General features: G+C 42.2%; 2 protein-coding genes across 9 annotated transcripts in view; one reads left to right on the plus strand and one right to left on the minus strand.

Moving 5' to 3' along the window:
• Nucleotides 1–1,812: 1,812 nt before the first annotated feature.
• On the plus strand, nt 1,813–11,288 carry NANS (N-acetylneuraminate synthase). The gene is made up of 7 exons (XM_081943685.1): nt 1,813–2,070; nt 4,657–4,872; nt 5,412–5,511; nt 7,562–7,716; nt 8,037–8,303; nt 9,135–9,871; nt 10,472–11,288. The coding sequence occupies exons 1-6, from the start codon at nt 1,939–1,941 to the stop codon at nt 9,342–9,344; spliced, it is 1,080 nt and encodes a 359-aa protein (XP_081799811.1). The 5' UTR covers nt 1,813–1,938; the 3' UTR covers nt 9,345–9,871; nt 10,472–11,288.
• A 2,460-nt stretch (nt 11,289–13,748) lies between these two features.
• RNF38 (ring finger protein 38) overlaps nt 13,749–26,845 on the minus strand; it is a 119,492-nt gene continuing 106,395 nt past the window's right edge. For all 8 annotated transcript variants that reach the window (XM_081943285.1, XM_081943284.1, XM_081943288.1 and 5 more), the window contains 2 exons: nt 24,982–25,081; nt 13,749–17,363 (listed from right to left, as the gene is read on the minus strand). In XM_081943285.1, the coding sequence (XP_081799411.1) occupies nt 17,301–17,363; nt 24,982–25,081 (163 nt within the window). In that variant the 3' untranslated portion in view covers nt 13,749–17,300. The remainder of the gene's footprint in view (nt 17,364–24,981; nt 25,082–26,845) is intronic.

Genomic DNA, 26,845 nt, shown 5'->3' on the forward strand with positions numbered 1-26,845 from the left:
ACTCGGGACTGTGCAAATTCTTTGGTCTGTTGCCAAAAGAAATGGGTGTTAGCCTTAACCTCTTCCCGTTTCTTTTCAGAATGCGCAATTCTGAATTTAGAGGCCTCCATCTGCCCTTCTAAATAACAAAAGTAGCTCTAAATTTATAATGTATCTGCAAGGGGTTAATGGACAAGCGGCGTGTTTTGCCTTTGGGCTTTCCTAAGTGGGCTTAGGCCATCCTCTTGTGGTGCAGATTGCCACGTTAAAGGTTGCCATTAAGTCTCATAGAAAAATTTAAATTTTTAAGTTAAATTTAATTTAATTTGTCAAGCATGTATAAGATAACAGGTATAAGTATAAACATGGACATGAACACAGGAAATGGATACGAATAAATTGGGTTGTTAGGACAGGGCAAGTTCGTGCGCTTATGCACACCCCTTACGGACCTCCTAGGAATGGGGTGAGGTCAACAGTAGACAGTCTAAGGTTAACGTTTTGGGGGTTTGGGGATGAAACCACAGAGTCAGGTAGTGCATTCTGGGCATTGACCACTGTTGCTGAAGTCATATTTTCTGCCATCAAGTTTGGAGCGGTTTAAGTTAAGTTTGTATCTATTGTGAGCTCCTGTATTGTTGCATTTGAAGCTGAAGTAGTCATTGAAAGGTAGGACATTGTAGCAGATAATTTTGTGTACTATGCTCAGGTCAGACTGAAGGAGGCTTAGTTCTAAGTCAGCGATGGCGAACCTTTTTTGGCTCGCGTGCCATAAATGGGGGGAGCACAGGGGGGGTCGTGTGCAGGTGTGCCGCACCCATAATACAATGCGTGACCCCCAGTGCGCATGCGCGCACTACAGGCACTCCCCCTCCCATTTTTACATGCTTTTTTCGCCCTCCCCAGGCTCCAGAGGCTTTATAGGAGCCTGGGGAGGGTGAAAACAGCCTCCCTTGCCCCCCCGGACGCCCTGCAGAGGCATCAGGGAAGCCTCCGGACAGTCCCTGAAGCCTTCGGAGTGCTCAAAACGATCCTCTGAGCAAACCGGAAATGACTTCCGAAAAATGGCTTTAAAAAAGGATGAACTCAGCTGGCCAGTGCGTGCATGCGCGCTGGCCAGCTGACAGGGCAGCACCTCGCGTGCCCTGACAAATGGCTCCGCGTGCCACCTGTGGCACATGTGCCATAGGTTCGCCGTCACTGTTCTAAGTTGTCTAAGCCCAAAATTTCAAGTCTGGTGGTATAAGGTATTCTGTTGTGAGCAGAGAAGTGGAAGACTCTTCTCGTGAAATATCTCTGGACTCTCTCAATTGTAATAATGTCTGATATGCAGTGCAGGTTCCAGACAGATCAAGAATAGGTCTAGCGAAGGTTTTATATGCCCTAGTTTGCAATACAATATTACCGGAGAAGAAGCTTCGCAAGATTAAGTTAACAACTCTTAATGCCTTTTTTGGCAATGAGCTCTGGCGCTTAGGTCATTAGAAATGAGTTTTAAAGAAATTTTTTAGAAACGAGAAATTACTCAGCCAGATCAACACTACGAGGATCTTAAAGGGTCTCTTAAACAAGCATCATCACTTTCTTCGCAAAAACCTCAGTCCATCAAATCCCCCCCAACTTTCGGGATTCACAGATGCACCAGATCCCGAGGGCGCCTGGTGGAAACCGTGCCACCCTTATAGCGCTGACTGGCTTCGGATCGGATCGGATCGTTAGGATTGGATGCGGAGCAGCGCCTCTCTCTCTCTCTCTCCCCCTCTCTCGCTCTCTCTCTCCCCGTCATCGATAGGGAAGTAACGTGTTCCTTCCGACTGCTGGGCGTGGGCACGGGGGACGCATGCGCCGTGATAGGTTTTCGGTGCAGGAGGCAAAAGGATTCTTTGGACCGGTTGGGTTTGATCACGGAGCTTGCTTTGCGGCCGTGGGTCAGCGTTCCGCTCCCCAGCCATCGCCACGATGCCTTTGCAGTTTGAGCTGTGCCCGGGCCGGCTTGTCGGCGGAGATCATCCGTGCTTTATTATCGCCGAGATTGGCCAAAATCACCAGGGGGATCTCGAGATTGCCAAGCAGATGATCCGGGTGGCCAAGGTGGGGCGCGAGCCTGGCTTGGGGGTGGGGGTGGGGTGGGGGTTTGGCCTGAAGGCGAAGGACGAAGATCGGGGGCTTCTCGGGAAAGGCGGGAGACAATGAATGGCTAGGCTTAGTTGGAGGCAGAAGAAAGAGGTGTAAACCTGCGTTTGATTCCTGGAGGTGCAGCGGTTCATGCCTTCGCCGGCTTACTTGGAGCTGAGCTGAGCTGATTTGGAGAACTGGAGTTGCTAGCATGGTTTATTAGGATTATATTCCGTCTTTCCTTTATGAAGCTGTGCATTTTAATCACCCTCTCAAAAAGGAAGTGTGTAAGTAAGAGGGGAAGGAAGGAAAGAGAAAGAAGGAAGAAAGGGAAGGAAGGAAGGAAGGAAAGAGAAAAAGAAAGAAAGCAAAAGGAAGGAAGGACAGAAAAAGAAAGAAAGCAGAAGGAAGGAAGGACAGCTCAGTAGGAGAGCCAAAGTCTCCTGGTCAGCTTCCCTGGCTAACGGGGGACTAGGAGCTGGAATTCCCAAATGTCCTCCCAATTCCTTCACCGCCACTTTGTGAATGCTAATAAGAATAACCACAACTAAATGCTATTACTATTTGCATTTGCTGATATGTGGCCTTGGTTTGAGCAAAGCTCAATATAAAGCATAGATCAAAAATGAATCAAGTGAACACCTCCACCTCTGGAGCCTGGATGTGTGACTGTTGCATTGCTGTTCCACTTTCCCCACCAGAATAGAAAAGTTTGGAAAAGATGGGAGAATTACAACTCGGAGGCAATTGTGTGGATTCCCATTAAACATATGTGAACAAAGCAGGGTGCAGCACGCATGTTTGCCTACTATATGTTGAATCTTGGGATGTGTTTAGAAATAGGTATTGATCTCTTTATCAATTTTAAAGGATTTATCAGTTGGGCTGCTGATCTGCAAGATGCCTAAACAATCTGGGGAAAAAAAAAGAGCCCTATTTGCTTTATTCCTGTGACTGCGAGATTTATCAGAATGGTTAGGTGGACAATCTCTTTCATTAAGCGTCTCAGAGCAGAGAGAAATGGAGGTCACTTTGTGTTGTGTCTCTGTGAGGTTTTATGACTTCTGCTGCCACCTGCTTGGGAGTGAGGAAATAATCCCTTTCTTTAAACATTGTATATATAATATCTTGTGTGGTGCTTTTAAAGTACAGGCAGTCCTCGACATACGATCATAATGGAATCTGCCCATTAGAGTTGCAAGTGGTGGCGGCGGCTGATAAGCGAGATGGTTTTGCTTAACGACCTCCCACCCTTTGCTCTCCCTGATATGGCCGTTAACCAAAACGTGTAGGTTATTAAGCGGAGTGCAGGGTCCTTCATGAGGATGAGGGAGGCCTAGTGCAGGTCAGAACATGGCATTGCGCACAGCGATGGGTGTCCCTAATTAATTAATTAATTAATTAATTAGTCATGTGTATGTAGTGTATATTGGAGGGGGGGCTTTGAGAGCTGCATGCAACGACATGTCATTTTAATGTATGCCGTTTAGTGTACATTCAAAGTGACAATAAAGTTATTCTGAGTCTAGGTATGCCCATCTAATGGCACCGTTGTGAAAGAATCAGTGGCTTCCAGTGTCTTTCCAGGTGCAATCCAAGGTGCTGGTCATCATTTTTAATGAACTATATAGCCCATGGTCAGGCTATCTGGGAGGCCACCTTTCCCTAAGGACATCGGCCCATCCCATCTGACAGGTCAGATAGCATGGGCATGCTCCTAGCCCTTTCCCCTAAACATAGTCGTCTGATGGGAGCTAGGAAGTATGCCTTTTCTGTAGCAGCCTTTGCCCTGTGGGACACTCTGCCCCCTGAAGCTGCCTAGCCTTTTGTAAAGCTTTAAAGATATTACCCCCCCCCCCACACACACACTTTTCTCCCTAGGTTCTGGGATAAGACAAGTTAACTGGATATTGGAAGTTTTACTTTGCACCAGGTGTTAGTTTTTAATGTGCTTGGTTTAGTATGGGTTTTATGCTGTTTTAATTTTTGATTGGGAGCCGCCCAAAGTTTGTTATAAGAGTGGCAGCTATATACCGTATTTTTCAGAGTATAAGATGCACCGGAGTATAAGATGTACCAAGATTTTGAAGAGGCAAATTAAAAAAAAAAGTTTTTGCGCTCTGCAGACCTCCCATAAATGGCTCATTTTTTTGTCAAAAAAAGGGCATGCATAGCCTTTAGGAGGCTTGTAGAGTGCTCCTGCGGGAATGGGGGAGGGGTTTAAAAACGAGCACAAAATGGCCCGTTTTTCACTCATTTCTGCCCTCCCCAGCCCCCAGGAGCACTCTGGAAGCCTCCTAAAGGCTATGCATGCCCATTTTTGCGAAGGGGCGGGGTTTCAGGAAGCAAAAAATGCTGTATTCAGTGTATAAGACACACCCGGATTTTCACCCTCTTTTTTGAGGGAAAAAGGTGCGTCTTATACTCCAAAATACAGTAAATGTTTTAATAAAATAAACACGGAGCTTACTGCATATCCCACAGATATGTCCCACTCTTTGTTCTGAGGCGGGTGGGTTAAAGCGGCCTAATGGAAGTCTTGCTGGGGTTGTCTCTTTGCAGGAATGCGGAGCAGACTGTGCCAAGTTCCAGAAAAGCGAATTGGAGCACAAATTCAATCGGAGAGCTTTGGAGAGGCCATACACCTCCAAACACTCTTGGGGGAGAACCTATGGGGAACACAAGCGCCACCTGGAGTTCAGCCACGATCAGTACCGAGAGCTGCAACGCTACGCCAAGGAGATTGGCATTTTCTTCACAGCATCTGGCATGGATGAAGTAAGTTGTTGTGAATTTGGAATTTGAGGTTTAAAAGGAGCTTTGGCTTCTGAGCTTGCCCACACAAAGGGGGGCAGAAACTCTTCCTAGAATAGCAATCCCAGAATTTATTGACATACTTAAAACTCAATTTCTTGCCTCTTTCTTGGCCTGATTACTTCAGGTCTTTACACATTTCATCTGCTTGTTCCCAGCACCTTTAGTCTCTCTTCCCACAGGAGAGAGAATAGCAGAATATATTAAAGGGGATTTAACAAGTGGAGTTAAGAGTTTCAGAGCCTATTGTGGTTTGACTTCAGAAAATGGAACCCAAACTGATGGAAGTTTAACACTAAACAACATCAAGAGCCGTACTGTGGATCAAAGAAATCAACTTTTCCTAGGAATTGCTGTGTTGAAGAAACAGATAACATATTTCTTTCATGATTTTGGTATAGCTATCATTGTCTTTTAATTCTTCTCTTAATTTTTTAGTGGGCCCATTCATCCTGTTGGAAATTTTGTTTTGATTTTGCTTTTTGATGTCTCTTTCTCAATAGATGGCTGTAGAATTTCTGCATGAACTGGATGTTCCATTTTTTAAAGTCGGGTCGGGGGATACAAATAATTTCCCATACTTGGAGAAGACAGCCCGAAAAGGTAATTTGCTGGGAGTAGAGAAAATAATGGATGTGAAACCACCTGTTTTTATTTGTATAAATGATTGTGGATCGACATGCTCCTGTGTCCAAATAATTGATAAAATGCACAGCCATCTCTCTCTCCCTCTCCGAGAGAGAAAGAGGGAGAGAGAGAGCGCAATATTATCTGCCTTGTCTGGTTATGAATGCAGTATTTTATATTTTGGACTCAAAATTCATTTGCCAGTGATGGGGCCAGTTATGTGGGAAACATAACTTATTGATACCATGCTGCAAAGTTATTTCTATTAAGGAGATAGAGAGAAATAAGGCCACATCATCTTTTGGCAGCAAGTCTTGTTTTTGGACTCCAAATATCTTTAGATGTTGACCAGAGGTGGGTTGCTACCAGTTCGGGCAAACTGGTAGTGGAATGATGCGCAGAACTATATATGGCAACTGCACATGTGCGCAGGAACCCAAAGTAATGCCGGCAGCAACCCACCTGATGTTGACTTATCTATCGCATCCAAAGGATAATCCTCTTTTATTAATTTATTTAAAAGATTAAAATAATCTTTTTTTATTTCCTTCTTTTGGATGCAATGGGTATGTGGAAGCATTTTATTTTTCCTGCTTTGGACTCCCCAGAGATTAGCTTAGAATAGAATTAGGTCTGTGCAACTGCCTTGATTTTAACCATTGGAAGATAGCGGTGTGTTCTTTTCTTCCAGAGTCTAATAGATATAGCAGGGAACTTGACAGACAGGATGCAATTCTTCAGGCCATCTTTTTGATTCTCAGCAGACCTCTCAGTAGCTGGGCCCACCTTGACAAAGTTCACCTGAAAGAATAATTCAATTTGCTTTTATTACTATGTTCGAATGCCGGTGGTTTTGCCTCACTTCTCTCTGCAGAGCAGGGGCGTTCAGCTACTTCAATGATTTGGAAGCAGGCTCTTCAGAATCTGCTACTGAATTGTTATTTTACACTAAAAAAAAGGAGCAGATGCACAGGAAATAGCAACTTTAACAGTAATTCCTTAGTTTGGTGAATTTAAATGAACCATATATTTTTCCTAGCCCCATCCATTCTTAGGTCCTAGTCAACTGTGTGGCTGGGCTTGGTCCCTGGTCTGTCACTGAGGTGTGTGGGGTGACCCTTGACTCAAAAAAAGATGGGTAGTCCTCTGCCAGGAAGATCTAAAACTAGCTTTTCATATTGTTTCATGTCGTGAAACATCCCTCCTCTTTTTCTGAATGTTTCCCACAATACAGTATATCGTTTTTAAAGGTTGGGTTTTGGTTTTTTTTTTTTTTGGCTTTATGATAACGATTGATGGTAATAAAACAATAGTATTTTTCAAAGAAAAGGTTTCTCTTCATGGACTCCCTCAAACAGGTCTATCCTGTCTTTTTGAACTCAAAACCAGGAGACAAACATTTAGGGATGTCTCGAATATAATTAAAACTACCTTGACAAATTTGTCACATTTGGTCACATTTAGGATAGTGTCTAAAATAAATTGTAAATTATTCTGCCATTAAACCAACAAAAATATTAACCTTGGGTAAAAAACATAAAACATGGAAGATGGATTCATGGACCCTATTAAAATCTAGCATTAGAATAGGGGTGTCCAACCTTGGCAACGTTTAAGTCTTGTGGACTTCAGCTCCCAGACTTCCCTAGCCAGTTCACAAGTTGAAATCCATAGATCTTAAAATTGCCAAGGTTGGACACCCCTGCATTAGAAGGACTTTCTAAAAATGTTTAGCTGGAAGTTCTTTCATGGGAAATTTCAAGGTGGATACATATTAGCCAATTTGGGGGTGTAAAATAATTGGAGAATTCAAATCCATGGTGTGGAGTAGACAAAATGGAGTCACATTGTTTCTGGGAAGAGGAAAAGAAATGATGTAGTGAACAAGTTGAACTCAAATCTATCCACACGGAAAAAAGGATGTACTTAATAAGATTATTAATTGATAGTGTATCAGTTTGTATAACTTGGGTGTAGAAGTCAATCCTAGTAAAATTAAAAATGCCGCCTTGGCTTTTCATTCCAGGGCGCCCAATGGTAATCTCCAGTGGGATGCAGTCAATGAGCACAATGCAGGAGGTTTACAAACTGGTGAAGCCCATCAACCCAAATTTCGGTTTTCTCCAGTGTACCAGCGCCTACCCCCTTCATCCTGAAGATGTCAATCTTCGTGTCATAACGGTCAGTGAGGAATAATGCCTGGAGTGTTGTAGGAGAATATAGAAATGTAGGACAGTATAACTGTGATAATTCCTGCAAGACAATTTTGACTGCCAGCTCAGGGGCTAAGTAGGACTTGAATTTGAGAACTTTCTATGTAGAGTAAGCCTGCAAAGGTAACTCCAGTTTTCTGATGAGTATGCCTTAGACCAGGGGTGTCCAAGTTGCCAAGTTTGGACACCCCTGCCTTAGACTATGACAAAAAAAACCTTGCATATTCAACATGGGTGAGTCAAACCACTTTATTTTATCAATTTCTATCAATTTTATTATCATTTTAGGAATACCGCTCAGCCTTCCCAGATATTCCTATTGGTTATTCAGGTCATGAGACTGGGATAGCCATTTCTGTTGCTGCAGTGGCAATGGGAGCCAAGATATTGGAGCGCCACATCACTTTAGACAAGACATGGAAAGGCAATGACCATCAAGCATCTCTGGAGCCCAAAGAGTTAGCAGAATTGGTGAGAAGCATCCGGATGGTAGAGAAAGCCATGGGATCACCGATCAAACAGCTCTTGCCTTGTGAAGAAGCTTGCAATGAAAAGGTAATTCCTTGAAGGCAGAAAGACCTTCTTCCCAGGAATTATATTCTGTGTTTTTCTGGATGACTGAGGGTAAGCTGTTGACTTACTCCTGTTATGAGTAGACCTGCCTGATTTGGTCAGCTACCAAGGAGGTGGATACTGAACTTTTGAATTATTGCTAAATAAAAGCTCAGAGCAGATGTGTCTGTAGGAGTGGACAAGTGAGCATCCCATGATGGAAGCAATGGAAGCTGTCCCCTAGTCATACCTGTCTCCTGCCGTCACATGCAGATTCAAGGGAGTTTGGAACTTGCAGTGTGTTGCTGCTTTCATTCCGGTGAAAGTCTAATTCCCACAGCTATTTCTGCCTACCATTATTCCTTATTATAAATCCCAGGCTTTAGGACAAGTAGGAGCTGTTAACTGAGCAACATCTGCAAACTTCAGAACCAAAATCCTTAGATTAATAAGATTAATTATCTAAAACTATATCTACATTCATGGGCATTAGGCATTACTTTGTGACCGCAATCACTGTTCTCTTGCTGAAGCTAAACCAAGGTGGATCTGGTTTGTGCCTAGATAAGAAGTGGTCTGGGAACTCCATGTGTCTTCTCTGAAATCTATGTTGCTTAAATGGCTTACAGCAGAGGTCCCCAAACTTGGCAACTTTAAGACTTGTGGACTTCAACTTCCAGAATTCTCCAGCCAGCTATGCTAGCTGGAGAATTCTGGAAGTTGAAGTCCACAAGTCTTAAAGTTGCCAAGTTTGAAGACCTCTGGCTTACAGCACATCAGTCCTAAGTTCTCCGTAGAATAAGTTTGCGTATTTAAATTTCGCTTTTTTTGCAGTTGGGAAAATCCGTAATTGCCAAAGTCAGGATCCCAGAAGGCACCACGCTCACGTTGGACATGCTCACAATAAAGGTGGGGGAACCCAAAGGATATCCACCAGAAGGTATTTTCGAGTTGGTTGGCAAGAAGGTCAAGGTCAATATTGACGAAGATGAGACCATTGTTGAAGATGCAATTGAAAACCATGTGAAAAAAATGAAATGCTGAGTGGCATTATATATTTATCAAGGAATGTCTTGGGAAGTGTGATTGGCCAAAATATTAAAGTCCTAATACTTAAAATTGCATTGAAGATATGTGGGAAAGGGAACCTTGGTGGGATTTTTCTTTCAGATAGAATTTCATTTCTCTACCATTCTGAAGAACAGAAATAGGGTAATATACATTTTTCTTCAGAATGTGTGGCTAGGAACCTTATGCTCAGGAATGACACAATGTCCTTCCAGTTGGAATATTGCCCAAAAAGTACTGCAGAGCTATGGAAATGATACTTTTCTAGGATTAAACAGTTCTAGTCCTCATGCAAAGATTAGACTCTTCTAACGTGGAGAATTCGGGACAAGAACTGCAGTGCCAGTTGGGAATAGGACAGAGAATAATAAATTCTATGCTCTTACAATTTGATTTGTCAGTCTTCCTTCCCTGTCTTTATCATTAAGGTTTGGCTATAGAGAAAATATAAAATGTATGCAAGCCATACTTTAAATTTTTAAACCTCCCTTACATGCTTCTAGGCCAGTGATGGCGAACCTATGGCATGCGTGCCACGCGGAGCCATTTGTCAGGGTTCACCTTTTTAAAAGCTATTTTTCGCCTTCCCCAGGCTCCAGAGGCTTTATAGGAGCCTGGGGAGGGCGAAAAGAGCCCCCCCGGAGGCTTCAGGGACCATCCCTGAAGCCTTCGGAATGCTTAAAACCACCCTCCGAGCTCGGAGGGTCGTTTTAAGCATTCCGAAGGCTTCAGGGACCGTCTGAGGCTTCCCTGATGCCTTCGTAGCGCTTAAAACCACCCTCCGAGCAACCCGGAAGTCACTTCCGGTTTGCTCGGAGGGTGGTTTTAAGTGCTCCGAAGGCTTCAGGGAAGCCTCCGGACGGTCCCTGAAGCCTCCGGGGGGGGAGGCTCCTTTCGCCCTCCCCAGGCTCCTATAAAGCCCCTGGAGCCTGGGGAGGGCGAAAAAAGCATGTAAAAATGAGGGTGGGTCATGAGTTGTGCGCGCATGCGTACTGAGGGGGTCGCACGTTGCATTATGGGTGCGGCACGCCCACACTCGACCCCCCTGCGCTCCCCCCACTTGTGGCACGCGAGCCAAAAAAGGTTCGCCATCACTGTTCTAGGCTATCAAGTACCGGCATCTAATCAGCTTGTACAGACAAACCTGATTATTAGACATTTAAAGAAAACTTTGTCCTAAAACTGAGCTTATGATCAATGATTGCTTCTTTGAAAGAAAAATTAAGTTGGCTATCATAAGCAATTCCTATTGAGAAACAATTCAGTCAACATGTTTAACATAACCCTGCTATAATCCTGTTTTTATGATGCTATTGTTTTTGGTTGTATCATGTGCCTTGTAATGAATCAGAATCACTCAAGATGTTTTTAATGAATATAGCATTATTTATTCTATTATGGTATACTGATAATTCACATTTCAATCTTGAAAAGTTTGAATGAAGAATGCTGGCTTATGCTTGAAAAGTGTCCAAGAGATTTCATCCTTGTGAGATTGGTTTACTTAAAAACTCAAGCGTAAATTTCAGGTTTCTGTTAGTCCACCTACCCTGTTTCAGGACCATTCTGGTACACGTTAGTGAGTGTTACATTTATATAAATTCACATAGTCTAATATAGGCTGCAGCTTGTGAAAGCGGAGATGCAGTCTATGTGCTATGGAGTCCTCACAGGTGCATGCGTCTCTTAAAAAGTATTCCACTATGCGGATGTCACGGAAGCCCAGAAACAAGGAGAGGAAGTGGGTGCAGGCTTGTTTGCTCAACCATTTGATGCAATATCGGCATAGAATTTGTTTTGTGATTCATGATGGTGTCATTCTATTAATCTTGCTTTAAGAAAATGATTAAACAATAATGGACAAATTCTTTTAAGATTTGAAAAAGTTAATAAAATTTGTTGAATAAACTTTTTTTTCTACCCTATTTGTTTTCATGGGGACAACTCTATTGCATCTCCTGTGGGATCTTCTATCATCGAGGGAGGAAAGAGAACCCCTTTAGAGACTTTTTGATTTGATGAAAGGATGAGTGCTGCCAGAAATGCACCCCTGCTGCCCAGAACTATGTTTGAAACAACTACAACTTTTTAGGCCATAGAAACAGGGCCAGAGTTTGTGAAGGATGGTTTTGCATATGTAGACCAAATCTGTCTCAGTCTTAACAAAACACAAATCAAAACAATGGGGACAGAGTTATGGGGAAATCAGAAAAGCTTTGTTTAGGAACAAGGGCTCAGTCCTTCCTTAGGTAATTTGAGACATACAGATTACAAATTTGTCCTCCCCCATACTGGTTGAAATGCTAGAAGGATTGAAATTGCCTCATGATGGAGTTATAAAAAAGTCATGTAATTACATTAAGTGAAAGTCAAACATCTTTAACATTCTCTTTTTCCATTATTTATCATGTTAACTATCATCATTCTTAACTTTTGTGAAATTTCTTTTTTTTTAAAAAATATCACTGTACTCTATTTTTCTCAAGACATTGCTCACCAGAGGCATTAATACAATGCTTTAGTGGTAATTGAATCTCCCTTTAGTATATACGTAAGTTTTCCTAGGGTCCTTCAGGAATTTGATTTCACTCAAGAGAGATTTCAGAGTTGTAGGACCACAAATGCAGAACTTGTTTACAGCCCTTTAAAACAACTGTATCTATTCCTAGAACCCCAGAACACTTCCAGTATGATTGAGCCTACCATTTTGGTGCTTGATTTTTGAAAGTGTTTAGGCATGCACAAAGGCCCAAAAGTGGCAATTTTTCAAAGCAGCTGAAACTTTCCCCAGGATCATGAGGAACCTGAAGTTCTATGTCATTCCAGAAATGGACTGAGTTTAAATGGTGCTATTTTGGGCTCACAATGTTTATGGAATTATTGAGCAAGCCTTGGAAAATGTTTGGAAAAATGTTTCGATCTTAAAACTGTTTAGCCTTCAAAATGCAGTACTTTGAACTTAAAATGTTTCAAACTAGAAAAATCTTACTCAGTGTAACTTTATAGGCATGTAAAGTAGAATCTTGCTTTAGAAATTAGAATGCTAACTTCTATACATAAGGAATGATGAACAAAGTGCTGTTTTAAGAGGAAACTTGAAAATTATCAGTTACGTTAAGAACTGAAATAAGACACCATTTTTTCAACTCCCTTACAACAGTGGCCAGATTTATGCACTGAGAAGGAGGACCTCCCTTGGGTTATATGACTCTGAAAGAAGGGGGAGGAAGGCTTTGAATGGAATAGTCAATAACATTCAGAGTTACTGCCCAAATTATTCTTCAAAGAGAACTGGGGATTTTTCTTCAGAGTATTTTTCTCTGTGGCTTTCAGCCAGATCTGCCCTATCTTTGTACTCATATCCTATTCTTGCTGACTTTTCCCTCCATATTAAATTTGGTCTCATCCCACTGTTTCCATAGTATTGTGGTGAACAGGCTTGAAAATTTGTTCCAAATTCCCCCCCCCCCCCCCCAAAAAGCACCAATATTTTTAAGTAGCATATGGAGCTTTCCAGGAGCATCCTTCCTACTGAAAACACCCAACTCCTGAGCGGCAATGAGAAAAGCATGAAGTAATAGGAAGATAAACTGAAAATGAAATTGCCAGTATCCTACACATCTTTGTAAACAAAGGAAGGATCACTAGTCAAGCACCTTCCTTTATGCAGGGATCTAATCCCTCTTTCATCCGGTTGAGAGAAGAAACAAATATTCCACCATCCTTAGATTCAGTTCCACTTGTATACATCTATAACAAAATATCAAGAGTAGGCTAAAGTTTATGCAAATCTCCAAACTTTGCTATTATTAGAGTGAAGTTTCATAAACTGAGATATGGAGTCCATCAGATAAGAATATGCAAATGCATAGGGATTGGTGTACACTTCGGTGCTTCGGCACATTACAGATTGAAACAAAAGGAGCACTTTGCACTGCATATAAATCATCTGGAAATGGAATGCATCACATCTGCCTGTCTACTTTTTACCCTAAAGAGGCTAGTAATAAAAAACCATTAGTAAGCTGATAATTTAAATGCATAACTGATTCCCATGCATTAAAAAAGGTATTGTAAGCAGCAACTATATATAACAATATGAATACCCAGAAGAAATAATACATAGCAATCCACGTGAATACCCAAATATTCTTTAAAGAGACTGCGCATTTCCAAACCTTCAGTTGCTGAAATTTTAAATGATGTATCAATGCTAAATTAGAATAAAATTGTCATTTGAGTTTTTAACAATTTTCTTGCTGTATAAATGTGGATATAGAGAATATAGTTCAACCTCTATTTCTATTTTTAAATTAAAGGGGAGGTTCTCAGGACAATTAATAGATTTTAAAGAACTAGTTTAGAAGAAAAAGCACAAAATTGTCCAAGTGTACATCATACATTTATTACTGAACAACCCTCTCAACTCCAAAATTGGGCACAGGGATTAAAAATAAAAATTCATTGCACTACTTAGTAAAGCATTACTAGTAACTCTCATAAAAAATGTACAAATTTTGTTAAAAATTTATCAAGCCTTCAAATGATTTGGTTACAGATATTTATAATACATTTAAAACTACATGTTAAATGATACAATGGAGTATGATCTTAAAAGAAAACACTTGACAAATATAATTCTAACAAAATCCATAAGCTTTTATAATCATTAGCAAAAACTGCAACACAAAAAAAAAAATAACCCAAAATGAGGTAACTGAAGGTACCAAAGGTGAGAGAACCACCGTTCTCTGATGTCTACAAATAACAGGTTTTTTTTTGTTGAGTTTTTAGAAAGCAAAGTTAAGAGTTGGTAAATCCCAAATAGTACAAGAAGTGGAAATGTTAACAGCTGCGACAAATATCACATTCTGGAGACTGTACAAAGAAGTTTATACAAAAGAAATTATTTTCCACAAAATAATCTGCAAAAGAAAACCAAGAGGTGTGGCCTTAAAGAGATATCCTTAAGGCCTTTATACCGTTTATTTTTAAAAAGCCAGGAGGTCAAATTAAGTTGACAATTCATGCAAATAAAACCCCAGCAGTGCCAACATGATAAAGCCAACTTTATTTTTTTCCATTAGGGAGAGGTAGGGATAAGGGGGAAGAGGCTACCCAATAGTATAATTAGGTGCTGTCAGGCATCGAGGGCTATAGAATTAGATGTGCCAATGTGCATAATGCATGGCAGTTTACTGCGAAGAATGATCTCCCCCTCTCATCTGCCAGCCACAATGGGTTGAGAGCTCCACTGCAGCCAGCTTTGAGTTGTTTCAAAACACATGCACATGTGTCTCACACAAACCTAACCACACGAAGCAAACCTGCACACATTTGCAAGAGTCCCAAGCGAACAAGTCATTCAAAAAGATCTGCCACAAGAGTGCAACAATTGAGTATGCTACCAGAATAGTTCCCCTCCTGCAGTCCTATCCCTCCATCAACAGTGTCCTTCAAACGAAACGGGGATTCAAGGGACAGACGCTGCACTGCAATATTGGATCCAGATGCAGGGCTGGAAAGCCCTTTCTTGGAATTAAGATACTAATGAGCCTCATCACCGTGTTCCAGAAAACGTCTTTTACTTTTACCAAAGCAAAGTTTACACTGAGTGGATACTCAGCGGACAATGAGCAGGGTAATATTATGGTAATTCTGCGTGGTAATTTTTTCTTTTTTCTTTTTCTTTTTCTGAAAATCCAGCAATATAAAAAAGATCCAGAGTTTCTGTAAAACATGTGTGGCTTCCCTCCCACTTCCCGACCCATGATTTTGTTTGCTTAAAAAAATAAAATTTACCATTTACCATAATTTAAACTTTTCAACACACTGTGACAATTTCTTAGAGCACATTGAAGAGAAAAATTGTTAACATGTAAAATCTGTCACACAGATTACAGTTCCTGACACTATGGACAGACTAAGGCGTCTAAGTTACTAAACAGAGGCAAACAGTATCTGAAACAAGGAAGGTTGGTGGGAATTGTGCTTTTTTAAATTTGTAGAACCACACACTGCGATTAGTCATCAGAGCTTTGAGAAAGGAGGATGATTCACAACCAACACTGTTCTGGAGGAATAAAGAGATTCAATATATAGCAGCATATAAAGCATCAGAAAAGACACACAAGATCCAGAAAGGTGACTCGCAGCAAGAGCTGCAGCGCTTGTGCCGTTGCAATCAAAGGTTGTGGTGCTTATAAATGAAATCCAGAAATAAAATGTTCCTCTCTTGGAGAATCATGTAGCCATGGTAGACAGCTGTTTCCTTTGTTGTAAAAAAAAGTTAAACACCAAGTCCAGAATGTTAAGTGACGCCAATGTTACCACTACATTATTCAGAAGGCAGTTGAAAGGAGGTCAACTCCAAATTCACAGCATTTAGTTTTTTTTATTCTTGATTTCGTATACCCGCCCATTCTTGACCATGAATATTCTTCATACTATCCATACAATACTGAGGATGCTTTAACATCCACACAAAAACTCACTACCCAGTGAGTAGCAAGCTAGAAACTGCATTTGTGACACTTGCCAGGCAGTAGAAGGTGAACATGGTACCACGGCTAAGATGGGAGAATCACAATGTTCTATCTCTAAGAAAGTGCTAAGGGTTTACTTTGTTCACAAAACTGAAGGCTTTGAAAAAGGAAAAAAAAATATCTTTAAAAGGTATTTAATTGTATACGGTAGCTTGTATATGGCAAGGAATGTGAATTAGTGCCAGTGTATCTGTATATTTAAGCAAATATATTGCCAACAATACAAGAAGCTTTTGCACCATATCTGAAAATCCTCTCGGTTTCTGTATTTAAAGACAAAAAATTAAAAAACCCTCAAAACAAAGTTATCTTCACTCTCTGAAATTTAAAAACAATGTATTCCAAAGTTCAATCAAAAAGAACCAATATTGATTGGAAGAATTTAAAAAAAGAGAGAGGACAATAAGCTTTTCTGTTATCAGTTGAGCATTTTTAATATTGCTACCTGACTGTGCAATGCTGCAACTCCTTATACAGTTAGCAGTGAGCTGCAAGTTTTTTTTTTTTAAAATGTAGAAATTCCAGCAGCCTAAAATTAAGGCTAATTAATTGTAACTGAGAATCAATATGCTCTATAATGACAGATATAGGACCCCCAATTAATGGGAAGCATAATAGTTATCTGAATAAAAGCAAAAAGGACCTTTTATACTATTAAATACATGGGGGATGAAATATCAAATGTCTATAATTGCTGCACCCTTTGCATTCAGTGTGCAACTGCAAACGCAAGGAAAGAAACCAGTGTACAGTACTAGTACTGTTTAAATAACACACAAGATTATACATTGCAGCATAATTAATACTACACACATACATCCTCAGTACATGCTGGTATATAAGTCCTCTCACACGCTATCGCCAAACTCTTGCTCGCCTGCATACATAACAGACATCCTGCGATCAACGCACCCACCCGCACCATTTATTCTCACTCACAGTATTTGAAGGCTCTATATAAGGTAGATTGCTATATTGTTTGGAGCTACCACTTTTTATATAAAAGCACATGCTAGAAGATCACGTTCCACTGTAATCTCGCAGCAACACTCGGAATGATCACACAAAAACCAGGGAATGTTAGTGCACACACGAAATTAAGCTAAAAGAAAAAAAAATATCTTTGGAGTTCCAATCACACAGTTAGTATAACAATCCCATAATTGTGAAGACTAATTATAAGCTTTATAGTTGATTAAATCACACAGTGCAAAGAAAGGTCCATTGACCCTTTTGTGTAAAGGGAAGGCTGGAAGCCACACGGGTTAAGTTCAATGGAGAGTTCATATATATGTGTGTGTGTATATATATATATATATATACACACACACACACACACACACACGTGACTAGGAACACCCAAAGTAGAATTGTGCTCTTAGACTGGTCATTCTGAATCACGATGCACTTCTGAAGCATCAGCTCTGCAGATAGGGCAGGTACGATTTGCCTAAAATACAAAAAAGAGGTTTTACTGAAGGAAGGCTACACTGACTACAAAATAGGAAACACTCTTCTGAGGGGAAAAAAAAACTGCTCATGGTAATAAATGACATATTATCTTCAACAGATGTGGAAATTCATTTGGAGGATGAACGTAATAGGGAAAGAGACAGATTTTGAGGGTAGTCTTTGATTTTTCATCATCTCCCTTACTTGCATTTATGCCTTATGTGAATACATAAGATTTCAGCCTAAAATTAGAAAGCATCATTTTCAGCAAATGTGCTAACAAGACTCGGTGGCTGATTACTTGTCCTTGCTCAGCATGGTAACAGAATTCTGAGATGAAAGAACTATACCAAACCTCAAGGGTCATACCAGTCATATTTAAAATCGAGAGTCAATACATACTTTTTGTTCTAAATGTTTTTAGCTGAAGCTTCCTAAAGATCAATTGCAAATATAACTTTCTGCAGTGTCAGAAGGGGAAGACCAAAGTTCTTACAATCACTGAGGTCTTCAGGGATATTAAAAAGTATTCAAAAACAGACACCCTTAGTAAAAATGGAATAATATGCATGCCACAAATGCAAATCCTTAGTGACCACATTTCTATAATATTCACTAATATTTTAACATTATAAACCAATCATATAAAATATGGCACAAAAAGGCTTCAAAATATGAAAAGTGCAAGCATCTTGAGCACCCTAAGGGTTGCGTATATAACAACTCTGTTATACAAGCTTGAGTGCCAGTTTGTTTCTGGGTCCAATTCAAGGTGTTGGTTATCATCTTTAAACCCCTTCATGACATAAGTCAAGTTACCTGAGGAATTATCTCACCCCAACTGTACTGTACTGTCCCACCCAGTCAGGTAGGGATATTGTGGATCTCATAGGTTAAAGAATTTAAACTGGTAGATTCCAGAGAAAGTCTTCTCTGCTGTTGCTTTTCCCCTTTGAATATCCTACCCCGGGGGTGAGATATTCTCCCCTTATTTTCTGGCCTTCAGGAACAGCGTTAAGACTTGGATCTGCCAATTGGCATTGGGTTCAAAGAATGATATGCAACCCCAGGAATTGTTTTCTTGAGGGGGTTCTCTCCACCTTATTAACTTGTTAAATTTTAATACTGTAATCTTGCTTTTTAATTTTGTTTTTAACTTTGCTCTTATTTATGTTTTTATGCTGTTTTTTATTGTAAGCTGTTTAAGTGAGTTGGGGGGATGTAGAATGGGTGTTGGTCCTTACCTGACACACTCATTTTCTGGTAGAGACGAGACAGCAGCCAGATTGGGTATGCTCCGCCCATTAACCAATCAGACTGAGTCTACACTTATGATGTCATTGGACCCTTGTGGCTTCTCCCCAGTTTCAGATGAATGAAAACTGATGACTCAAGTGAGAATTGTGAGCAAAAAGTGAAAGTCCATAGTCACTGTATCTCTCTGTCTCTCTCTCCTCCGCACAAGGAATTCCCTCGCGTGACCCATACCAAGGCGGGGCTGGCTGCTGTCTCTACTCAACCAGAAAATGAGCATATCAGGTAAGGATAAACACCCATTTTCCTGTTATCGTAGAGACAGCAGCCAGACTGGGACGTATCAAAGACTGGGCTGTCCACTAGGGTGGGAAATTGTAAAAAAAAAAGGTCCGTTAGGGCACAAGCACTTGTTGCAGCACCCTGCGCCCAAAGGCCGTGTTAGCCGATGCATACTTGTCCAACTTGTAATGATGTATGAAGACTGTGGGAGACGCCCAGGTGGCAGCCCGGCAAACTTCTTCCAAGGTGGCTTGAGTGGACCAAGCCGCAGATGTCCCACTGCTGCATGTAGAGTGAGCTGTAATGTTTGCAGGGACCTGTATGGATTGAAGTTCATAAGACAGTTTAATACAGGCTCTTATCCAGCGCCCCAGACTAGACGATAAAGCCTTGGTACCCAAGGAGGCCTGGCGAAAGGAGATGAAGAGAGCTTCCGAGTGGCGGAACGAGGAGGTGCGGTCAATGTAGATCTTGAAGGCACAACGTACGTCAAGAGTGTGCCACTTGCGCTCCCTCTCGTGACGGGGAGACGGGCAAAAATCAGGTAAGATCAACTCCTGACCTCGGTGGAAACAGCTATTGACCTTCGGTATGAATGTCGGGTCCAGTCTTAAGACAACTCTGTCTGGACGGAACACGCACAAGTCATGCCTGACTGAAAGAGCAGCCAAATCAGAAATACGTCTGGTTGAGGTTACAGCCACCAAAAACAACGTTTTGAAGGACAACAGTTTCAAAGAAGTGGATCTCATAGGTTCAAAGGGCGCGGAGGTCAAAGCCTCTAGGACATGAGGTAAGTCCCAAGTCGGATATCTATGTATGGCAGGGGGGCGCAGGTTGGAAGCTCCATGGAGAAATCTCCAGATCAAGGGATGAGAAGGTAGATGTTCGGATGCCAGGCTGTCCAGTACAGAAGCCAGAGCGGCCACCTGTCGGCGTAGTGTGTTAGGGGTAAGTCCCTGATCAAGCCCCCTCTGCAGGAAGTCCAATATCTGCGGAATGGATGCCCTAAGTGGGTCAACAGTCTGGTTGGAATACCACAGAGCAAAAGTACGCCACGTGGTGTCATAAATGCGGTTAGTAGAGCTTCTGCTTTATGCCTGAATGGTAGCAATGATGTTGAGGGAGATGTTATCAGCTGTTAAGGCTTGCCGCTCAATCGCCATGCGGTTAATTGCAGCCACTGGGGGTCGGGATGACAAACTGACCCTTGGTGTAGAGATAGGAGACCATGGGATGTGCTATGGGGTGGAGATTGACAGAGTCACTAGGTCGGCATACCAAGGCCGGCGTGGCCAATTCGGCGCTAGCAGCAACAGTTCTGCCTCCTGCTCTAGCATTTTTTGAATTACCCTCTGAATGAGGGGAAGGGGAGGAAATGCGTACAGGAGACCCTTGGGCCACTGGCATCTGAGAACGTGTACTCCTTCTGCCATGGGGTCCATGAACCTCGAGTAATACCTGGGTACCTGGTTGTTGTCTGCCGTTGCGAACAGGTCTAGGACTGGGATGCCGAACCGTAGTGTCAGTCGATGGAAGAGGCTCGGATGGATGCTCCACTCCGCCTGATCTATCGTTGTCCGGCTCAGCCAGTCTGCTTGGACATTGGAGACCCCTGAGATGTGTTCTGCCCTGAGAGATGACAAGTGAGATTCCACCAACTGGCACAACAGGTTGGACTCCTGCATCAGGGACCAGGAACAAGTTCCACCCTGTCTGTTTATGTGTGCCTTGGTTGTGGTATTGTCCGTGAGGACTAATATGAGTCGGGCCTGAACTCTGTGGTGGAAGTGTCTGAGGGCGAGGTGAACCGCCCGCAATTCTAGCCAATTTATGCTGTTTTGGCTGTCTTCGGGGGACCACTGACCCTGAGCCACTAGGTCCTGCATGTGTGCCCCCCATCCTGTCAGACTTGCGTCCATCGTGTGAGATGGCATGCCTCCCTGAACAAGATCCCTTGCAAAATCGCCGGGGACTGCCACATTTGAGAGAGTGTAATACCTGTCTGGGAAGGGGGACCCTGAGATGAGAGCTGCCCCTGTCGGCCTTTTGATGTGGAAGCATGAACCAGTGAAAGCTCCTGCTATGAACCTGGCCCACGGGACAATCCCAAAGCAGGATACCATCTTGCCCAAGACTTGGGAGAGAAGAAGGGATGCCTTGCGTAGACGTAGCACCTTCCTGACAAGTTCCCTCAGACTGAGAATAGGGTCGTTGGATAGGAACACCCTCTCCGCCATGGTGTCTATCAAGACCCCGAGGTGGAGAAGGCGGGTACTGGGAACAAGGTGACTCTTTTTGAGATTCACCCCGAACCCGTGATTCCGCAAAGTGTGAATGGTGAGGGCGAGATCTCTTTCTGCCTGAACTGGACACCTGGAAAACAAGAATATGTTATCCAGGTAACAGAGAATCCGAACTGGGGATGACCTGATGCAGGCGGCCAGTGCTGCCAGTACCTTTGTGAATACCCTGGGAGCAGAGGATAGACCGAACGGAAGAGCTCGGTACTGGAAGTGCCTCCCCCCATAGGAGAAGCGGAGATATTTTCGGTGGTCTATGAAGATGGGGATATGAAGGTAAGCTTCGGTCAAGTCTACCAACGTGAGGAAATCGCCTTGCTGACCGCCTGAAGGATGGTGTGCAGAGAATGCATTTTGAAACGCCGATTGACAATGTGGCAATTCAATGTTTTTAGATCTAAAATTGCTCTCCATCCCCCAGAATTCTTTGGTACCACAAACAAGCAGGAATAAAAACCCTGCCCTTCCTGATGGGGAGGAACCGGTTGGATGGCCCAGATCTCCAACAGGTGCTGAATGGCCTGTTCCATCAGTGCCCTCTTGCGAGGACACCGAGAGACTGGGCATGGCACGAAGTGTTCCTGGGGGATGGAGAGGAATTCTAGCATGAGACCAAATTTGACAGTTTTGAGTACCCAATTGTCTGTTGTGGTCTCCTCCCAGGGGTGGGCAAAGAACGCCAGGCGGCCTCCTATCTGGACCAGAGAGTCCAGATAGTCATTTCCTACATGAAAAATGGCGGTTGCCTCCTCCCCGGTAAGATTTCTTGAAGGGGAAACGATGTGTGTTTCTACTGGACCTGTCCTGGTGAGATCCCTGTCTGGGAGTGTAGGATAGGTGTTGTGGACGGGGGAAGGAAGGTCCCCCGTCCGCCGGTTGAAAGGGCAACCTCCTATAGAAGGGAGCGAGCCGACTGTCCTGTTTCTTGTAGATGGATGAAAGGACCTTGCGCTTGTCTTTAGATTCCATGAGGTACAGGTCTAAGGGATTACCAAATAATTGGGTGCCACTGAATGGGGAGGCTGCTAGGCGCCACTTGGTACAGACATCCGCCTGCCATGGCTTGAGCCAAAGCAGACGCCTGGCGGTGACTGAAGAGGCCATGGCTTTAGAAGCGAATCTAGCAGCATTAAGGGAAGAATCAGCCGCAAATTCAACCGCTGCCCTGAACTTGTTGAGATCCGCTCCTGAAGCTGTTCAATCCAAACCTAGGCCGCCCTGGAGAAAAAGGAAGTGGCCATAGAGGTCCTAACAGCCCAGGCCCCAGCCTGATAGTTTTTGACTAAGGTTTGATCTGACCTTTTCTCCTCAGGCTTGAGAACCTCCTCAGGGGCTCCAGAGACCACAGTAGGTGAAGACAGGGCTATAACCGGTGCGTCCACTGGGGGAGTCTCAAAGAACTTAGTGAGGTCTGGTGCAATGTTGTAGAGCCATTTGTCAAGGTTGGTTGGCTGTGGGCCCGTGCCTGGAGACTGCCATTACCTGTTTAATGATTTCAGCAATGATGGTTGCCATATCAGCAGAAGTGTACATGGTGTGGGGGGGGGCCAGAGCCATGTGTAACCAGGAGGGAAGCCTGTTCAAAGGTGCGCTCCCTATTGAGAGGGACATCAAAGAAATTGCCTCTGTTGTCAGCTTCCATTCAAGACGAGGACTCCGAAGAAGACAATTCCCCTTCTGAATAGGCCGGGGTGTGTGTGTCAGGGCCCATGGGAGGCAAGACAGGTGGAGCTGGGGATGCCACTTGGTGATCCTTGGAGGGAGGGAGGGAGGGCTGGGCAGTTGTTGTTTTTGGACCCTCTGAAATTCTTTCTCAAGGGCCTTCTGCCTGCGCTCTTCTGCCCTGGTAGTTGCTTTAGAGACCTGAGAAAGGGGCCTCTTTGGCTTGCCTCTTCCTGCTGCTCTTTGCCGATGGCCCTGTCTCCTCTAATCCTGCATTTGTATCGATAGCTGGATCAGCCATTTCCCCAAACATAAATCAACACCCCCAAAAGATAGGCAACGGTCTCACCCATTTGCTGGCCAGGCGCTCCTGATCCAGTCCACCTGGGGTGATCCCGCGTTGCTAGGCACCCCAAACGGCTGCTGTAGAGTTCGCGCCTTTTTTAAAGTGTCCAAAATGGCTGACTTTTTTCCTCTGAGGCTTTTCCGAGCCTCAAAATGGCCACCACTATCTTCGCGGGCTTTTCTGACCCGCAAAATGGCCGCCGATACTAAGTGTGACCACACGATCTGCAGAATGGCCACCGGACTCGCCTGGAACCGCTGAGGGCGAAACGGCCGGTCGCGCGTCCCTCCGAGTGCCCAGAATCAAGGAGCGCTGCGGGGAAATAGCCATGGAGCCGTAGCTCATGAGCTGGTCGATCTGATTGCAAGGCAGGTTTCCTGAGTGAACTCGTGGCCACAGGCAATCAGATGGCTGAGGAGAAGCAGCCAGAGATCAGTTTTGAATTTCCATCCAATTTGTAGAACAAAGGATTATTTAAGGAACCAATTTAAAGGAACAACAAATTTTTTTGGAAAAATTCACCAAATATATAATTAAATAATTTGGAGGAGAGATCAATTCTCATAGCCAGTCCAGGTTGGAATGAGTCTGAAACTGGGGAGGAGCCACAAGGGCCCAATGGCATCATAAGTGTAGACTCAGTCTGATTGGTTAATGGATGGAGCATACCCAGTCTGGCTGCTGTCTCTACGATAACAGGAAAATGATTGATTGATTGATTGATTGAATGAATGAATACATAGTATATAAATAACTGCTAAGTTCTGTATACGGTAGTTGCAGGTAATCTGTTTTCTCTTTTAAAAAAGTAGGATAAAAATGTTGAATATATATATAATGCCATGTACATTAGTGAGGATACCAATTTAGATACTATGGTAAAGTTCTGCCCTTGCACAATTTCAATAGGATGAATGGTGACATCTAATTCTATTTAAAAATTCCTCCAAATTTTTTCATGCACATGCCTTTTTTACAGGCCATTGAAATTAAAACTGAATAACTTTGCCTTTGCAGAACATTAGGTTTTGTATACGGATTCTTTAGAATTTACCGTTGTAGTGATACAATAGAACTTAAGTCATCATCTGAAATTTCCAATTTCCTCTTGAACTTATGTTTTGAAGAATGCTGTTGTTCTTACATCTATTTCTGGCGACACCAGCTAAATTTTAAATATACATTTTTAAAAATATTTAATGACATTTTTAAAACATAGTTTTAGGAAAGATTATAACACTTTCTATTCTTCAACAAAAAGACACATCTTAAAGAAATAAATTATTCCTAGTTTGATAACTACTGCTCCAAGTATCGAGTATGCTTCTGAACACGCTAGACCAGGGGTGTCAAACTCAATTTCATTGAGGGCTGCCTTAGGATTGTGTTTGACCTGGGGGGCCAGGGGGGACATGGGCAGCTCGACGTCAGTCGTGTCGGGGGTGCCTGTGGTGGCCCGAGCACTCTGCCAATGAAAACAGGCTTTCAAGCTCCATTTTCAGCTGCAACGGCCTCCTGCAACCCTCTTCTGTCAGCAAAAACAGAGGTTGCAGGGGCCACACAAGGCCCTTCCGAGCTCCATTTTTGCTGGCAAAGGCACCACGGGTTGATTCTTTGTTGTTTCCAGGGTGGCCCTGTGGGCCAGATCTAAGCACTCCACGGGCCGGATCCGGCCCTTGAGTTTGACACCCCTGTGCTAGACTATTGAAAAGTTACTGCGTGCAATATGGACATGATTAAAACAACTTTCTTTCTTAAAATGACATTACCTTAAGCCATTTGTCGACACACTTGGCATGGAACTCATGGTTACATGGTAAAACTCTAAGCAGTTGCCTTGACTCAAAGTCACACATGCATACTACACACCTAAAAAAGAACATTGCAAGATAGTTTACTGAACAAAAGCAACAATTATATTTAACAACTTTTTACTTCAAAAATTTAAAGCTGTTTTCTATGCAGCTTAAAAATAATAAGCATTTCAGTGCATGTTGATGAATTTAAACTCCAAAAATACAGCTTAATATCAATTATGAGCAAAGAATAATGCCTATTAGGATTGGTCATTTATGCAGGCCTGCATGAAATGGGAAAAAATGTTCACTTTCCAACTTAGAATAAACCACTGCATTCTTGGGGTCAAAATCCATTCCACAGAAACTGGAATCTTTTTGTTGTTTCAGGGTTTGGATGAAGCAAAATCCAAACAGGCAAGAAACTTCCATTTTTATCAGCGACTCTCACGAGTGGCAACTTCCTAATGGCCCACCTACCCCTAATCTTCCCAGCTCCCTTCCTTTTCTCCCCATCACTTGTGATATTCCAGTACAGCATACAGTATCCCCAATATGCCAGCCCTCAATCTTCTTTGCACCTTCCCACCTCAGCTGACAATATCCTTGGCTTTTTTCCTGCTCCCTTACTCTGAAACATTTGTGCCTGTATCAAAATAGTCCCTTTTTGTGCCGTGCCTGAAACAAAACAACCAGCATGTTGCAGTGTGGGCACAGACCACCCAAATCCAGCAGTTCTGCATGCAGAACAGTTTGTGCATGGAACAACTTGTGCAAGGAATGTTTTACACATTCCTAGTTCTTATTATATTGCTTGGACTGTAAAGCATTTCACATGCATTACCACAGCAATTCTCAAGTAGAGGAAAATAGAACTGAAGGTAAGCAGTGGGTCGACTCTATCTATCTAATATAGATTTTCACTACTTGAAATGAGCGGCATAGAAGGGAATATGTCTTTAACATTTTGAATTTGCTGACAAAAAAGCAGTTGTATGACTCAGCACTTTTTTTTAAATTCAGAGTTTGGGGGAATATAAAATATGTATTATTAATTCATTAATTCACTGATAAACTTCATATTAAATTCTTATGAACTGCATCTTGATCTAAGATCACTTGGGTATTTTAAAAAAATAGCAGTGCTGTATAAAAGTGTTATTTATTTGTATAATTACATTTATAATTATATCTTTACAAAATGCATTTTGCTCTTGCATTTCAAAGTAATACTACACTGCTTTCATTGTTTTAGGGTACTGAAGTATGAGTACCTTGTCTTACTATACTCATTATTCTAAAATCAATTATTGCACCACAGTAATGCTTTCCAAAAGGCTGCTATATTTTTTCATTTTGGGAAAAAAACCCAAACAAACTAGGTTTTAGGCTTCACTCTGAGCTGAATTAATGCTAAAAATTATAGTCCTGTTTAAGGAGATTAGAAGTGCCTGATCTAAATTCATGCAAAAATTAAATTGTTGAATTCTCAATTTAATTTTCATTTCTTTTCTTATTTAGAATTTTTGTATGACGGTGATGAATGATAAATAATAGAGTTTTTTCTTAAATCTTCTTCCATGTAACTTCTAACTCTCATTGTAGAGATTCAGTGAGGAGTATATGTTTAATTTTTTTCAAAATGCAGATTTATGTTTAGTTATTTTTATTTATCATTTTGGAGGAACAAAAATAAGGCACATTCTTTTTAAAAAATAAGGCCAATTTTAAATGAGCAGAGGTAAAAATTCAAGAAAAAATGATTATTTTGCTGTTATCTTTTTATGTGATACATTTTCACCTTGAAAATCTATACCCCAGACTATATTACAAACTA

Source organism: Natrix helvetica, assembly GCF_964273705.1.
Source record: "Natrix helvetica genome assembly, chromosome: 2".
NCBI lineage: Eukaryota > Metazoa > Chordata > Lepidosauria > Squamata > Natricidae > Natrix > Natrix helvetica.